Raw genomic sequence first — 16,854 nt, 5'->3', positions numbered from 1 at the left:
TACCCACATGCCCAACGCACCTCCGCCATACCCACATGCCCAACGCACCTCCGCCGTACCCACATGCCCAACGCGCCTCCTCCGTACCCACATGCCCAACGCGCCTCCTCCGTACCCACATGCCCAACGCGCCTCTCCCGTACCCACATGCCCAACGCGCCTCCGCCGTACCCACATGTCCAAAGTGCCTTCTCCATACCTACATTCCTGACGCACCTTCGCCATATGTGGATGACAATTGTCTTATTTTCTTCAGGACACCAAACGGATGACGTTTTTGGGCGTTAGTCTGAACTGAGCTTTATACACAATTAGTGCGCCTAATTCATCAAGTTGCTTTCACCAACAAGGCACGGCTATGCTCGCCCATCTATTTCATGAGAAGTTAGTCCAGAAATGTCCTCCAGTCACTGATAGCGGTGCACGGCACTTGTAAGATGCTCAGAATGGGCCTCTTCATAAATTAGTCGCACCCTACTCCACCATTAAGAATGGCGTCTACATCCCCAATGTGTTTTCGTACAGTTTTTTGAGCCAAAGTCAGAAGTGCATCCAGCAGTGGAAGTAGAAGTCTCTCCTTTTCTATCCACTTGTGACTTCAGCTCAAATAACTGCATTAAAAATGCTGCGTGTGTGAACTACCTCCAGGCCATGTGCACACAACGTCTTTTTCAGGTGTATTCCACCTGGAACCCGACAGAAAAAGCAACGCAAAAAAAATGAACATAGCGCACTGCAATGCAAAAATGACACCGCTGTGCACATGTTTGGTCTTTCGTTACGTCTTTTAATAACACGTTCATTCTTCGGCCAAGCATAGGGAAAAGATGAAGGTGGCAAAACCGCCAGCGAAGCCGCTAAAAGAAAAAAGACCACCGGCTTCATCCTGAAACAGCTTTGGCTACTCCAACAGCATCTTAAGGATGTGCACATATTTACAGTTTTTAAAATAATGTGTTCGTCACATTATAAGGGTGCAGTCCAGGCTTGGACTGGCCCACAAGAGAACAGGAGAATCCTCCGGTGGGCCCCTTTTATATGAGCAGTACTCGACATTATATACTTGAATCACTATGTGCAGACAGAGGCAGCATCTTATTCATTTAACAATCTACCCAGTTCATTGTTGTATAAATTTGTGATTGAGGATAATGTCACATTTGCATGTAGTTGAAAAGTGGGGCCCTGGAGTTGGTTACTGGTGGGCCCTTGGCACCCCAGTCCAACACTTTCACAGTCAGACGGCCGTTTAAATCTGACCGAGAACGGAAGACCATGCATGGACCGGCCGGCGGCTCTCCTTATCCTTGCATATCAGCTTCATGTATTTCTATGCAGCTGTCACACTCAGGTGGGTAGAGCTGCCGGCCAGTCCATGCATGGTCGTCTGTTCTCGGTTCGATTTATACGGCCGTCTGACTGCGCCCTAACCCACAGCAACTGAAGAAAGAAAAAAAAGAAATGTAAGGCAATTATTTAAATAAAACAGGACCCCCCCCCCCTCTCAAATTTTTACAATACATGGTGTGGGTGAAATCATCCTTGGACTTCCTCCATATCCAATTTTTTAACACTTTTTTTGGTTTGTAAAAATGACTTGAATTTCATGCAGTTCTTTTAACAAGCTTTTTTTTTTTCCTTTTGGGTCATTCAGATGTTTTCGCTTTTTTTCCTATACACAGGTAGATGTACAATGCACCATACCTGGAGCCTGCTGTGTTTTCAAAGATGATAAAAACGGAGAAATGCATCAAGCGAAGCCACAAAAAGACGCACGGTCTGTAGTGCTCATCATAGTTCCATACTGAATGTCAGATAATAATAAAAAAAAAAGTCAGGAAAAACTGAATTGTTGGCATATTCCACAAAAACTCTTTATGTGAAGGCATCCTCATAGGGAATTCCACTTTGGTACAGTATGGACTGTCAGTCCAAAAAGATGAAGAAAGATGAAAAAAATTCCTTGTGAGCAGCGTCCCTCCATCCTGACCGCAAGATCTGGGGAAATGCATCCGGGCGCCCAGTAGAAGCGCTGCAATCTGGGAAAAATAGCTGGATTTTAGGGTTTGTTCACACATTCAGAAAAATCTGCTGTAAATACTGATGTATTGGCAGGAAAAACATAGCATAAAATACATTTGTTTTTTATGCGTTTTCCCCACTCATTAGTCTGGGTGAAATCTGCAGCAAAAACGCTCAAAGAATTAACATTCTGAAGATGTAAATCTGTAAGGAGAAAAATAACCAACGTGTGGATGAGAGTTCAAGACTCTTATTCACTTTGCTGGAACTTGGAAATCCTTCTGGTTTGTGACAAATCTGCACAGAAAAAAATGCAAAAAAAACGTAACTTGTGCACAGGCCCTTAACTACGAACAAAGGAAAATGGGGATCGGTAAAAATATTGATCACAATTGGATTCCAGTTCTGCCAAAACAAGTTTTCCCCCTTTTACAATAACTTTTCACGATCACTTTGCAGCCTCATTTGGGGGTATTCTCCCCACCTTCCATGCCCCCCACTAAACGCTCTGTTTTATATTGGCTGTATTTATTTTTGCAGACGGTCGCACAGCATTTCCCCCTCTGGCTGTCAGACCTGGTGGTCACTGGAGAAGTTCAACCTTGTAACCTTTAATTATGGCCATTTCTGACCTATTGACTGCCTCACACTCCTATTAGATCTAGACACATGGATGGGAGATTTGGGGGGTATCTCGCCGTCCTCACTACAAGAAGGGGTTAAGGTTTTCTGTAGTAGGCAGCGACCTGTGAGTATATGGTCATGTGTCCAGAGCAATCTATTAACCAAATTTTAGACATAATGGAAATAAATTTGATTTTTAACTTGTGGTCTTGAATTATATCAAATCTTACTCTCCAATCACATCCAGAGCTGCATTCACGTCAGGTGAGGTATGCAACCGGAGCTCTGATAGCCGTTAATCAACCTCCGATTTACTAAATGCAAGCTGATTGGTGGTTGTTTAATGGCCGACCACAATTCTATGTGCACAGAACAATCGTTAATACAATTGTTCTGTGCACATAGAATATCATTGTTCTCGGCAGCACACTTACTCTTCACACAGGACGATGTGCTGCCGAGAAGAAAGATTTTTTAAGCCGGACAAAAAAATAGTTTCACCCGATGAACAAGCATTTTGTTTGTTCGTTGGCTATTAATCAGACCAAGAATGCTAGGAACACCTGTTAGCCGATCATTGCCCAGTGTAAATATCCCCCAAATTGAGCTGTGAGGTGAAGGAACATGACCACTGGGCAGCTCTCAGAAAAGCACTAATACCACACGGTCTGCTGAAAAATCTGTGTATCTAACCCTAACGTGTGATACTGTCTGCGAACCCAGTGTATCTAATCCTACCATATGTGATACTCTCTGCTGAGCAGTGTATCTAACACTACCATGTGTGATACTGTCTGCTGAGCCGTGTATCTAATCCCACCATGTGTGATACTGTCTGCTGAGCCGTGTATCTAATCCTATCCTGTGTGATACTGTCTGCTGAGCTGTGTATCTAATCCTATCCTGCGTGTTACTGTCTGCTGAGCAGTGTATCTAATCCTATCCTGTGTGATACTGTCTGCTGAGCTGTGTATCTAATCCTATCCTGCGTGTTACTGTCTGCTGAGCTGTGTATCTAATCCTATCCCACGTGTTACTGTCTGCTGAGCAGTGTATCTAATCCTATCCCACGTGTTACTGTCTGCTGAGCCGTGTATCTAATCCTATCCTGTGTGATACTGTCTGCTGAACTGTGTATCTAACTCTTCCATGTGTGATACTGTCTGCTGAGCCGTGTATCTAATCCTACCATGTGTGATACTGTCTGCTGAGCCGTGTATCTAACTCTTCCATGTGTGATACTGTCTGCTGAGCCGTGTATCTAACTCTTCCATGTGTGATACTGTCTGCTGAGCCGTGTATCTAACTCTTCCATGTGTGATACTGTCTGCTGAGCCGTGTATCTAATCCTACCATGTGTGATACTGCCTGCTGAGCTGGGTATCTAATCCTATCCTGTGTGATACTGTCTGCTGAGCTGTGTATCTAATCCTATCCCGCGTGTTACTGTCTGCTGAGCCGTGTATCTAATCCTACCATATGTGATACTGTCTGCTGAGCCGTGTATCTAATCCTACCATGTGTGATACTGTCTCCTGAGCCGTGTATCTAATCCTACCATATGTGATACTGTCTTCTGAGCCGTGTATCTAATCCTACCATGTGTGATACTGTCTGCTGAGCCGTGTATCTAATCCTACCATATGTGATACTGTCTGCTGAGCCGTGTATCTAATCCTACCATGTGTGATACTGTCTCCTGAGCCGTGTATCTAATCCTACCATATGTGATACTGTCTTCTGAGCCGTGTATCTAATCCTACCATGTGTGATACTGTCTGCTGAGCCGTGTATCTAACTCTTCCATGTGTGATACTGTCTGCTGAGCCGTGTATCTAATCCTATCCCGTGTGTTACTGTCTGCTGAGCAGTGTATCTAATCCTATCCCACGTGTTACTGTCTGCTGAGCAGTGTATCTAATCCTATCCTGTGTGATACTGTCTGCTGAGCTGTGTATCTAATCCTATCCTGCGTGTTACTGTCTGCTGAGCAGTGTATCTAATCCTATCCTGTGTGATACTGTCTGCTGAGCCGTGTATCTAATCCTACCATGTGTGATACTGTCTGCTGAGCTGTGTATCTAATCCTATCCTGTGTGATACTGTCTGCTGAGCAGTGTATCTAATCCTATCCTGTGTGATACTGTCTGCTGAGCTGTGTATCTAATCCTACCATGTGTGATACTGTCTGCTGAGCTGTGTATCTAATCCTATCCTGTGTGATACTGTCTGCTGAGCCGTGTATCTAATCCTACCATGTGTGATACTGTCTGCTGAGCTGTGTATCTAATCCTATCCTGTGTGATACTGTCTGCTGAGCTGTGTATCTAATCCTACCATGTGTGATACTGTCTGCTGAGCCGTGTATCTAATCCTACCATGTGTGATACTGTCTGCTGAGCTGTGTATCTAATCCTATCCTGTGTGATACTGTCTGCTGAGCTGAGTATCTAATCCTACCATGTGTGATACTGTCTGCTGAGCTGTGTATCTAATCCTACCATGTGTGATACTGTCTGCTGAGCCGTGTATCTAATCCTACCATGTGTGATACTGTCTGCTGAGCTGTGTATCTAATCCTATCCTGTGTGATACTGTCTGCTGAGCTGTGTATCTAATCCTATCCTGTGTGATACTGTCTGCTGAGCTGTGTATCTAATCCTACCATGTGTGATACTGTCTGCTGAGCTGTGTATCTAATCCTATCCCGTGTGATACTGTCTGCTGAGCTGTGTATCTAACCCTACCATATGTGATACTCTCTGCTGAGCAGTGTATCTAATCCTACCATGTGTGATACTGTCTGCTGAGCCGTGTATCTAATCCTACCATGTGTGATACTGTCTGCTGAGCCGTGTATCTAACTGTTCCATGTGTGATACTGTCTACTGAGCCGTGTATCTAAGCCTACCATGTGTGATACTGTCTGCTGAGCCGTGTATCTAATCCTACCATGGGTGATACTGTCTGCTGAGCTGTGTATCTAATCCTATCCTGAGTGATACTGTCTGCTGATCTGTATCTAATCCTATCCTGTGTGATACTGTCTGCTGAGCTTTGTATCTAATCCTGTCCTGTGTGATACTGTCTGCTGAGCTGTGTATCTAATCCTATCCTGTGTGATACTGTCTGCTGAGCTGTGTATCTAATCCTGTCCTGTGTGATACTGTCTGCTGAGCTGTGTATCTAATCCTACCATGTGTGATACTTTCTGCTGAGCCGTGTATCTAATCCTACCATATGTGATACTGTCCTCTGAGCCGTGTATCTAATCCTCTCCTGTGTGATACTGTCCTCTGAGCCGTGTATCTAATCCTCTCCTGTGTGATACTGTCCTCTGAGCCGTGTATCTAATCCTATGGTGTACACTACACCATGTCTCTCATTACGTGACCGATTTATAGAATAATGTACAGCTGACGATTTGTGACAGTGTTACAGGGACGGACATACAATTGGTGCAGTCACATAGGCCACTACCCCCAGACACAGAGGGGGCATTATGAGGAGCACAGGAGCCCCCTCTGCCTGTTTCGCCCCCCCCCCCCCCCCCCGGTGAACGCTTTGGTCCGTATTCACTTTTGCAAGATTCGATGCTGATAAATGCGACATCTTCACGCGGACCTGACGCGCTTTCAGCCGTTTCTCTACATTTGATGATATCTGTGATACTCCTCTCCGCACATTGCCCCCAGTTTTGGACGATGTTTTATTCAGACCATAAATCCTTATGAACGGTTTAGGGAACTTGGCGTTTGGGGGATTAATCCGCTGTGGCCGTGAAGAGGTTAAGTCCGTCTCCCCCCCAGGTTTGGAGCCTTCTGTAAATAAGCTGTTCCCCTCTCCTGGTGTCTTTGGTATATTTGTCTTTCTATCATTTTGGATCTGTGTCTGTGTAAATAAATGCCCCCCTCCTCCCTGCGCTCTATGGTTGGGTGCAAACTACCCCAGAGTGGCCCCATGCGAGGCCTGCAGCCTTCACCGCCATGTGGAACAGTTCTGCAGCGAGCTGGTCATCCCCGGGTGTTTATATAGAAGCTGGCAGGCCTCAATGAAGACCTCCCTCAGTTTGTTAAGGTTCCTGTCTGCCTCTCATCCCTCCACCAGCCTGAGAGACGTTGTTCACACACGTTCCTGCAGACGGTGCCAGATGGGGGGCTAATCGTCCTGCTGCGGACCCAAAAAAACCCTGGCTTCCATCATATGTACCCAAAAAATAATGCAAAATTTCCTAATAAAAAGGACGCCAATAAAAATAGCCTGCCATCCTCATTAAATCAACGGGGGGTCCGCCAGGTGCCAATGAGGGGGTCCATCCTGTGATGGATCCGTTACAGAACTTTGCACCTGTCAACAGAATTTTTAACGCAAATTTGACAAAATTCAACACAATCCGAAAGAAGAAGAAGAGATCTACGCGTTAAACTCGGGAGAGAATTCTATACATTGTCACGACCCCTCAGCTATTGAAAGTAGACAGCGAGGACAGGTATTTAGTCAAAGTTTTCATTCACTGACAGCAAACAGCATTATTGAAAGTGGCGAGGGGAAAATGATCATTACCAGTTTGCGAGAAAAAAAAAGTTGCAAATTTTGGCGCAATCAATTGTGATTATTTTTTTTTTACACTTTTCTAAAACCTGAGTGCAGTTTACCAAAGTGTCGCAGCCTCCAGCAACCCGACAAAATGTGCTATAGTTTACACCAGACTGGCGTAGATTTGTTTTTTTCTGGTATATAAAATAAAAAAAAAAGTACATCCATCTGAAGCATCCTAAACATCCGAGGGTTAACCTTAAAGGGGTTGTCCAGACATAGAGTGATTGCAGACTTGTGAATCCTCACATTGCGCGCACTGCGAGGATTCTTCAGCGCCAGGAGTGTGCGGTCATTTGACTGCAAGTGTGTGATTTGCATACAAGCGGTCATGTGCCGACTAGACGTGCACAGCCTCGCTCAATGCAAATGTATTGAGCAAGGCCACACATGTCTAGTCGGAATGTGTCCGGAAGTATGCAAATCACATGCTTGCAGTCACATGATCACGTGCTCCCGGAGAATCCTCGCAGTGTGCGCGATACGAAGATTCACAAGTCGGCGGTTGGTTACATAGTGACTGCAGACTTGGACTAGTCTCGCAGGGTTGGGGAAGGAGGGGTCGTTCCGCCTCATTTGTGATTCATTTCCAGGTTTTCATCTTTTCGTTTTCCATATTTCAGAGGGTGAAGCTGCAGCTCTGATCCCATCCTCCATGTGACTCATAATGGATTCTGGTGACTTATAAAGCAATGTCCCCACGATCAGGATATAGCAGCGTTTTGTAAGCAGCGTATTTTCATTGTGTCCGATCACACAGGTAACTCCGCATGTGTTCATTGAATAATGCGGAGTCACCGCACCATATACATTCTATTGAGGAAACTGACATGCTGCCGCCGCGCCGCCGGTGAGTTTATGCGGTGGCAAATACAAGCACAGTGGGCATGGGGTTTCCATAGATCCATCTACTGTGCAACCCAGGAGATCTGCGTCCAAAACGCTACTATTACGAATCGTGGGCACATAGCCTAAGGCAGCCACCCGACAGCTTCTCCTGTATATACCGGGATGTGACAGACGCACAGTACCACTTCTCTTGTATATACCGGGATGTGAAGGACACACAGTACCACTTCTCTTGTATATACCGGGATGTGACAGACGCACAGTACCACTTCTCTTGTATATACCGGGATGTGAAGGACGCACAGTACCACTTCTCTTGTATATACCGGGATGTGACGGACGCACAGTACCACTTGTCTTGTATATACCGGGATGTCATGAACACACAGTACCACTTGTCTTGTATATACCGGGATGTCATGAACACACAGTACCACTTGTCTTGTATATACCGGGATGTGATGGACGCACAGTACCACTTGTCTTGTATATACCGGGATGTGATGGACACACAGTACCACTTCTCTTGTATATACCGGGATGTGATGGACGCACAGTACCACTTCTCTTGTATATACCGAGATGTGAAGGACGCACAGCACCACTTGTCTTGTATATACCGGGATGTTACAGACGCACAGAACCACTTCTCCTGTATATACCGGGATGTGAAGGACGCACAGTACCACTTCTCTTGTATATACCGGGATGTGATGGACGCACAGTACCATTTGTCTTGTATATACGGGGATGTGATGGACGCACAGTACCACTTCTCTTGTATATACCGGGATGTGATGGATGCACAGTACCACTTCTCTTGTATATACCGGGATGTGATGGACGCACAGTACCACTTCTCTTGTATATACCGGGATGTGATGGACGCACAGTACAAATTGTCTTGTATATACGGGGATGTGATGGACGCACAGTACCACTTCTCTTGTATATACCGGGATGTGATGGACGCAAAGTACCACTTCTCTTGTATATACCGGGATGTGAAGGACACACAGTACCACTTCTCTTGTATATAGCGGGATGTGATGGACGCACAGTACCACTTGTCTTGTATATACCGGGATGTGATGGACGCACAGTACCACTTCTCTTGTATATACCGGGATGTGATGGACGCAAAGTACCACTTCTCTTGTATATACCGGGATGTGAAGGACACACAGTACCACTTCTCTTGTATATAGCGGGATGTGATGGACGCACAGTACCACTTGTCTTGTATATACCGGGATGTGATGGACGCACAGTACCACTTCTCTTGTATATACTGGGATGTGATGGACACACAGTACCTCTTCTCTCACCCTCTGTGCTGGGGTGTGACGTGTATACAGCAGTGTCGGAGTGCTGTGGGTGGCGGAGAACATGCTCTGGTCAGCAGAGTTTAACCACTAATGCCAACTCCATCCTCTCGAATAAAAATAGGAGCCGCTCCACAGACACTTTACAGCTGAGCCGAAAATAAAAGCACAAATGACAGGATCCGGGGCCTGAGCGAGCATTCCTCCATGTGTGGTGTCCTGTTCGTCCTGTTCCGGCTCAGTCCCATTATTCTGTATGGATGACTATGTGGGGCCATTATTATGTATGGAGGACTATATGGGGCCCATTATCCCATTATTCTGCATGGAGGACTATGTGGGGCCCATTATTCTGCATGGAGGACTATGTGGGGCCATTACACTGTATGGAGGACTATGTGGGGCCATTATACTGTATGGAGGACTATGTGGGGCCATTATTCTGTATGGGGAACTATGTGGGGCTCATTATTCTGTATGGAGGAGTATGTGGGGCCCATTATTCTGTATGGAGGACTATGTGGGGCCCATTATACTGTATGGAGGACTATGTGGGGCCATTATTCTGTATGGAGGACTATGTGGGGCCCATTATACTGTATGGAGGACTATGTGGGGCCATTATACTGTATGGAGTACTATGTGGTGCCCATTATTCTGTATGGAGGACTATGTGGAGCCCATTATTCTGTATGGAGGACTATGTGGGGCCCATTATTCTGAATGGAGGACTATGTGGGGCCCATTATTCTGTATGGAGGACTATGTGGGGCCCATTATTCTGAATGGAGGACTATGTGGGGCCCATTATTCTGAATGGAGGACTATGTGGGGCCCATTATTCTGTATGGAGGACTATGTGGGGCCCATTATTCTGAATGGAGGACTATGTGGGGCCCATTATACTGTACGGAGGACTATGTGGGGCCCATTATTCTGTATGGAGGACTATGTGGGGCCCATTATTCTGAATGGAGGACTATGTGGGGCCCATTATTCTGAATGGAGGACTATGTGGGGCCATTATTATGTATGGAGGACTATATGGGGCCCATTATCCCATTATTCTGTATGGAGGACTATGTGGGGCCCATTATTCTGTATGGATGACTATGTGGGGCCCATTATTCTGTATGGAGGACTATGTGGGGCCATTATACTGTATGGAGGACTATGTGGGGCCCATTATACTGTATGGAGGACTATGTGGGGCCATTATACTGTATGGAGTACTATGTGGTGCCCATTATTCTGTATGGAGGACTATGTGGGGCCCATTATACTGTATGGAGGACTATGTGGGGCCATTATACTGTATGGAGTACTATGTGGTGCCCATTATTCTGTATGGAGGACTATGTGGGGCCCATTATACTGTATGGAGGACTATGTGGGGCCCATTATACTGTATGGAGTACTATGTGGTGCCCATTATTCTGTATGGAGGACTATGTGGGGCCCATTATACTGTATGGAGTACTATGTGGTGCCCATTATTCTGTATGGAGGACTATGTGGTGCCCATTATTCTGTATGGAGGACTATGTGGGGCCCATTATACTGTATGGAGGACTATGTGGGGCCCATTATACTGTATGGAGGACTATGTGGGGCCCATTATACTGTATGGAGGACTATGTGGGGCCATTATACTGTATGGAGTACTATGTGGTGCCCATTATTCTGTATGGAGGACTATGTGGAGCCCATTATTCTGTATGGAGGACTATGTGGGGCCCATTATTCTGAATGGAGGACTATGTGGGGCCCATTATTCTGTATGGAGGACTATGTGGGGCCCATTATTCTGAATGGAGGACTATGTGGGGCCCATTATTCTGAATGGAGGACTATGTGGGGCCCATTATTCTGTATGGAGGACTATGTGGGGCCCATTATTCTGAATGGAGGACTATGTGGGGCCCATTATACTGTACGGAGGACTATGTGGGGCCCATTATTCTGTATGGAGGACTATGTGGGGCCCATTATTCTGAATGGAGGACTATGTGGGGCCATTATTATGTATGGAGGACTATATGGGGCCCATTATCCCATTATTCTGTATGGAGGACTATGTGGGGCCCATTATTCTGTATGGAGGACTATGTGGGGCCCATTATTCTGTATGGAGGACTATGTGGGGCCCATTATTCTGTATGGAGGACTATGTGGGGCCCATTATTCTGAATGGAGGACTATGTGGGGCCATTATTCTGTATGGAGGACTATGTGGGGCCCATTATTCTGAATGGAGGACTATGTGGGGCCCATTATTCTGAATGGAGGACTATGTGGGGCCCATTATTCTGTATGGAGGACTATGTGGGGCCCATTATTCTGAATGGAGGACTATGTGGGGCCCATTATACTGTACGGAGGACTATGTGGGGCCCATTATTCTGTATGGAGGACTATGTGGGGCCCATTATTCTAAATGGAGGACTATGTGGGGCCATTATTATGTATGGAGGACTATATGGGGCCCATTATCCCATTATTCTGTATGGAGGACTATGTGGGGCCCATTATTCTGTATGGAGGACTATGTGGGGCCCATTATTCTGTATGGAGGACTATGTGGGGCCCATTATTCTGTATGGAGGACTATGTGGGGCCCATTATTCTGAATGGAGGACTATGTGGGGCCATTATTATGTATGGAGGACTATATGGAGCCCATTATCCCATTATTCTGTATGGAGGACTATGTGGGGCCCATTATTCTGTATGGAGGACTATGTGGGGCCATTATACTGTATGGAGGACTATGTGGGGCCATTATACTGTATGGAGGACTATGTGGGGCCATTATTCTGTATGGAGAACTATGTGGGGCTCATTATTCTGTATGGAGGACTATGTGGGGCCCATTATTCTGTATGGAGGACTATGTGGGGCCCATTATACTGTATGGAGGACTATGTGGGGCCATTATTCTGTATGGAGGACTATGTGGGGCCCATTATTCTGAATGGAGGACTATGTGGGGCCCATTATTCTGTATGGAGGACTATGTGGGGCCCATTATTCTGAATGGAGGACTATGTGGGGCCCATTATACTGTATGGAGGACTATGTGGGGCCCATTATTCTGTATGGAGGACTATGTGGGGCCCATTATTCTGAATGGAGGACTATGTGGGGCCCATTATTCTGTATGGAGGACTATGTGGGGCCCATTATTCTGAATGAAGGACTATGTGGGGCCCATTATTCTGAATGGAGGACTATGTGGGGCCCATTATACTGTACGGAGGACTATGTGGGGCCCATTATTCTGTATGGAGGACTATGTGGGGCCCATTATTCTGTATGGAGGACTATGTGGGGCCCATTATTCTGTATGGAGGACTATGTGGGGCCCATTATTCTGTATGGAGGACTATGTGGGGCCCATTATACTGTACGGAGGACTATGTGGGGCCCATTATACTGTATGGAGCACTATGTGGGGTCCATTATACTATATGGAGGACTATGTGGGGTCCATTATACTATATGGAGGACTATGTGGGGCCCATTATTCTGTATGGAGGACTATGTGGGGCCCATTATTCTGTATGGAGGACTATGTGGGCCCATTATTCTGTATGGAGGACTATGTGGTGCCCATTATTCTGTATGGAGGACTATGTGGTGCCCATTATTCTGTATGGAGGACTATGTGGGGCCCATTATTCTGTATGGAGGACTATGTGGGCCCATTATTCTGTATGGAGGACTATGTGGTGCCCATTATTCTGTATGGAGGACTATGTGGGGCCCATTATTCTGAATGGAGGACTATGTGGGGCCCATTATACTGTACGGAGGACTATGTGGGGCCCATTATTCTGTATGGAGGACTATGTGGGGCCCATTATTCTGTATGGAGGACTATGTGGGGCCCATTATTCTGTATGGAGGACTATGTGGGGCCCATTATTCTGTATGGAGGACTATGTGGGGCCCATTATACTGTACGGAGGACTATGTGGGGCCCATTATACTGTATGGAGCACTATGTGGGGTCCATTATACTATATGGAGGACTATGTGGGGTCCATTATACTATATGGAGGACTATGTGGGGCCCATTATTCTGTATGGAGGACTATGTGGGGCCCATTATTCTGTATGGAGGACTATGTGGGCCCATTATTCTGTATGGAGGACTATGTGGTGCCCATTATTCTGTATGGAGGACTATGTGGTGCCCATTATTCTGTATGGAGGACTATGTGGGGCCCATTATTCTGTATGGAGGACTATGTGGGCCCATTATTCTGTATGGAGGACTATGTGGTGCCCATTATTCTGTATGGAGGACTATGTGGGGCCCATTATTCTGTTGACCCGCTGTGTGTTTGAGTTTGACATTCCTGATTTAGGGGTTCTGGTGCATTTCCTGAAATCATTTTGGGGTCTGCTCTTGGGTCGTCTGTATTAGTTTAGGGGGGTCTGAGATGATTTTGGAGTGTGGTCTGAAGGTTGTATTTAATTTAGGGGGTCCTGGTCTGGGGTCTGATTATTTAAGGGGTCTGGGGTCTCATTTATTTAGAAGTTTGTACTAAGGTCTTATTTATTTATCGGGTAAGGGATCTAATTGATTTAGAAGATCTGGTCTGTGGCCACTTTATTTAGGGGTGTGATCCACGGTCTCTATTTAAAGGTTTGGTCTGAAGTCTCATTTATTTCGGCAGTCTGGGGTCTCATTTATTTCAAGGTTTAGTCTGGGGTCTCTTTATTTAGGGTGTCTGGGGTCTCAATTATTTAAATGTTTAGCGTGGGGTCTCGTTAGGCGGTCTGGTCTGGCATTTAATTTATTTAGAGGTTTAGTATGGAGTCTCTTTATTTAGAAGTTTAGTCTGGGGTCTCTTTATTTAGGGGGTCTGGTGTGAGGTCTAATTTATTTTGAGATTTAGTCTGGGGTCTCTTTATTTAGAGATTTAGTCCGGAGTCTCTTTATTTAGGGTCTGGTCCAGGGTCTCATTTATTTAGAGGTTTAGTCTGGGGTCTCTATTTTTAAGGGTCTGGTCTGAGGTATCATTTATTTAGAGGTTTAGTCTGGGGTCTCTTTATTTAGGTGGTCTGGGGTCTCATTTATTTAGAGGTTTAGTTTGAGCTCTCTTTATTAAGGCAGTCTGTTCTGGGGTCTCTATTTATTTACAGGGTCAAGTCAAAATTATTTAGAGGTTCAGTTTGGGGTCTATTTTCAATTTGATGGTCTGGGGTCTTATTTATTTAGTGGTTTCGTTTGGGGTCCCTACTTATTTAGAGGGTCTGGTGTGGGCTTTGATTTATTTCGATGGTCCGGGGTCTTATGTCTCATTTATTTAAAGGTTTGGTCAGGGGTTTCTGTTCATTTAGGGGGTCTCGTGTGGGCTGTGTTAAAGGGGATGTGCGGGGAAAACAAGTCTATCCACACAGATAGGTGATATTCTGTTGATCGATGGGGGTCCGTCCACTGGGGCCAGCACTGATATTCAGAACAGGGAGCTGTTATCCCTCCACCACCGCTTCATGCATTCCCTGTGATTTTTATGGCAGCCCCATAAGGAATAAGGCTGGTCGGACGTCCATTTTGTAACTGAGGTAAAAGTCCCCCATTCTGCAGATGGATGCAGGTCCCAGCGGTCGGACCCCACAAATCAAGAAGCTATCATTTAATTTTGGGACAGGTAATAACCAACCCCTTTAATTTTGATATCTGCTCTTGGGATGGTCTGGGGCATGATTTATTTAGGACCGCACCAGAGGAGCCATGTCTGGGCATATATACAGGCATGGAGGCTGAGGTGAATGATTTGGAGGCGCATTATGGTTACACCTCTGCTGCCTGATATAACATTAATAACACCAGAGCTATCTGCAGCAGGCAATAGCCGTCAGCATTTGACGTTTCGCCGCAAGCAATCCCGCTCTTTATATGACCCCTCATGGACAGTGATGTTTCTTATTGGCTGTTATAACTGTCAGTCATCCTATGCTTTCTCCCTATTGGTTACTTTTCCTTGTCTGAGCGGGACTCTCCCCTATTGGCTGCACACTGCGCAGGGGGTGTGGTCTGCTCGGGAGAGGTTAGGCTGGTCTTTGTAGTTCAGTTGGTGTTATTTTAGTGTTGCAGGATTAATATTCGACTACCTTTCCCATCATGCCTCACTGCTGACCGACTGTCAGATTTACAACCTAGGATCCAGGAAAGGTGAGTGAGAAGGAAGAGTCGTGGCTGCTAAAATCTGTTATATATCCAGAGGCAAAATGCTGCTGAGTCAGTGTATCTGAGCCTGTCTATTGAGTTACTGTCTGTATCTAATCCCATCATGTGCAATACTCTCTGTTGAGCTGTGGTATCTAATCCTATCCTGTGTGATACTGTCTGCTGAGCCGTGTATCTAATCCTGTCCTGTGTGATACTGTCTGCTGAGCTGTGTATCTAATCCTATCCTGTGTGATACTGTCTGCTGAGCTGGGTATCTAATCCTATCCTGTGTGATACTGTCTGCTGAGCCGTGTATCTAATCCTATCCTGTGTGATACTGTCTGCTGAGCTGTGTATCTAATCCTATCCTGTGTGATACTGTCTGCTGAGCTGTGTATCTAATCCTATCCTGTGTGATACTGTCTGCTGAGCTGTGCATCTAATCCTATCCTGTGTGATACTGTCTGCTGAGCTGTGTATCTAATCCTATCCTGTGTGATACTGTCTGCTGAGCCATGTATCTAATCCTGTCCTGTGTGGTACTGGCTGCTGAGCTGTGTATCTAATCCTGTCCTGTGTGGTACTGTCTGCTGAGCTGTGTATCTAATCCTGTCCTGTGGTACTGTTTACTGAGCTGTGTATCTAATCCTGTCCTGTGTGGTACTGTCTGCTGAGCTGTGTATCTAATCCTGTCCTGTGGTACTGTTTACTGAGCTGTGTATCTAATCCTGTCCTGTGTGATACTGTCTGCTGAGCCATGTATCTAATCCTGTCCTGTGTGGTACTGGCTGCTGAGCTGTGTATCTAATCCTGTCCTGTGTGGTACCGTGTTGCGCTTTGGACGCTGCCGCTGCTTCATTATTAAGTGCGGAATCAAAGTTTTTCTGTAAAAAAAAACACATTAAAAACGTGGCTTCACATCTGCACCAAAAACACATTAAATAAGAGGGAAAAGGCATCAAAACCCCACAACAAAAATGTAATAATCAGAGAAAACATTCAGCTTAAAAGAAGAGAAAAAAACCCCGCAGCACTTACACTATGTGTGAACATGGCCTAAAAGGACTTTTTTTTTATTTGGGTGGGATAATTCTTATTCTTGGCCCCCGAGCAGAGACATCTTCCCTTTCCCTGCGTGGACCGCGGTGTCTTTTTTTGTGAAGGATGCACGCGGTACAGGGGGGAGGATGCGTGCGGTACAGGGGGGTAGGATGCACGCTGTACAGGGGCGTAGGATGCGTGCGGTACAGGGTC

The 16,854-nt window shown here is 45.8% G+C and overlaps 1 protein-coding gene across 1 annotated transcript in view; it reads left to right on the top strand.

The window, feature by feature from the left end:
* EIF2B3 (eukaryotic translation initiation factor 2B subunit gamma) overlaps nt 1–1,747 on the top strand; it is a 45,635-nt gene extending 43,888 nt beyond the window's left edge. The window contains exon 12 of the mRNA XM_073643581.1: nt 1,683–1,747. Coding sequence (XP_073499682.1) covers nt 1,683–1,732 — 50 coding nt within the window. The 3' untranslated portion in view covers nt 1,733–1,747. The remainder of the gene's footprint in view (nt 1–1,682) is intronic.
* Nucleotides 1,748–16,854: the final 15,107 nt, after the last annotated feature.

The sequence above is a fragment of the Phyllobates terribilis genome, unplaced genomic scaffold, assembly GCF_046119375.1.
Source record: "Phyllobates terribilis strain yellow unplaced genomic scaffold, ASM4611937v1 Scaffold_8__6_contigs__length_399053987, whole genome shotgun sequence".
Taxonomy (NCBI): domain Eukaryota; kingdom Metazoa; phylum Chordata; class Amphibia; order Anura; family Dendrobatidae; genus Phyllobates; species Phyllobates terribilis.
This window is presented reverse-complemented; position numbering and strand designations above follow the sequence as displayed.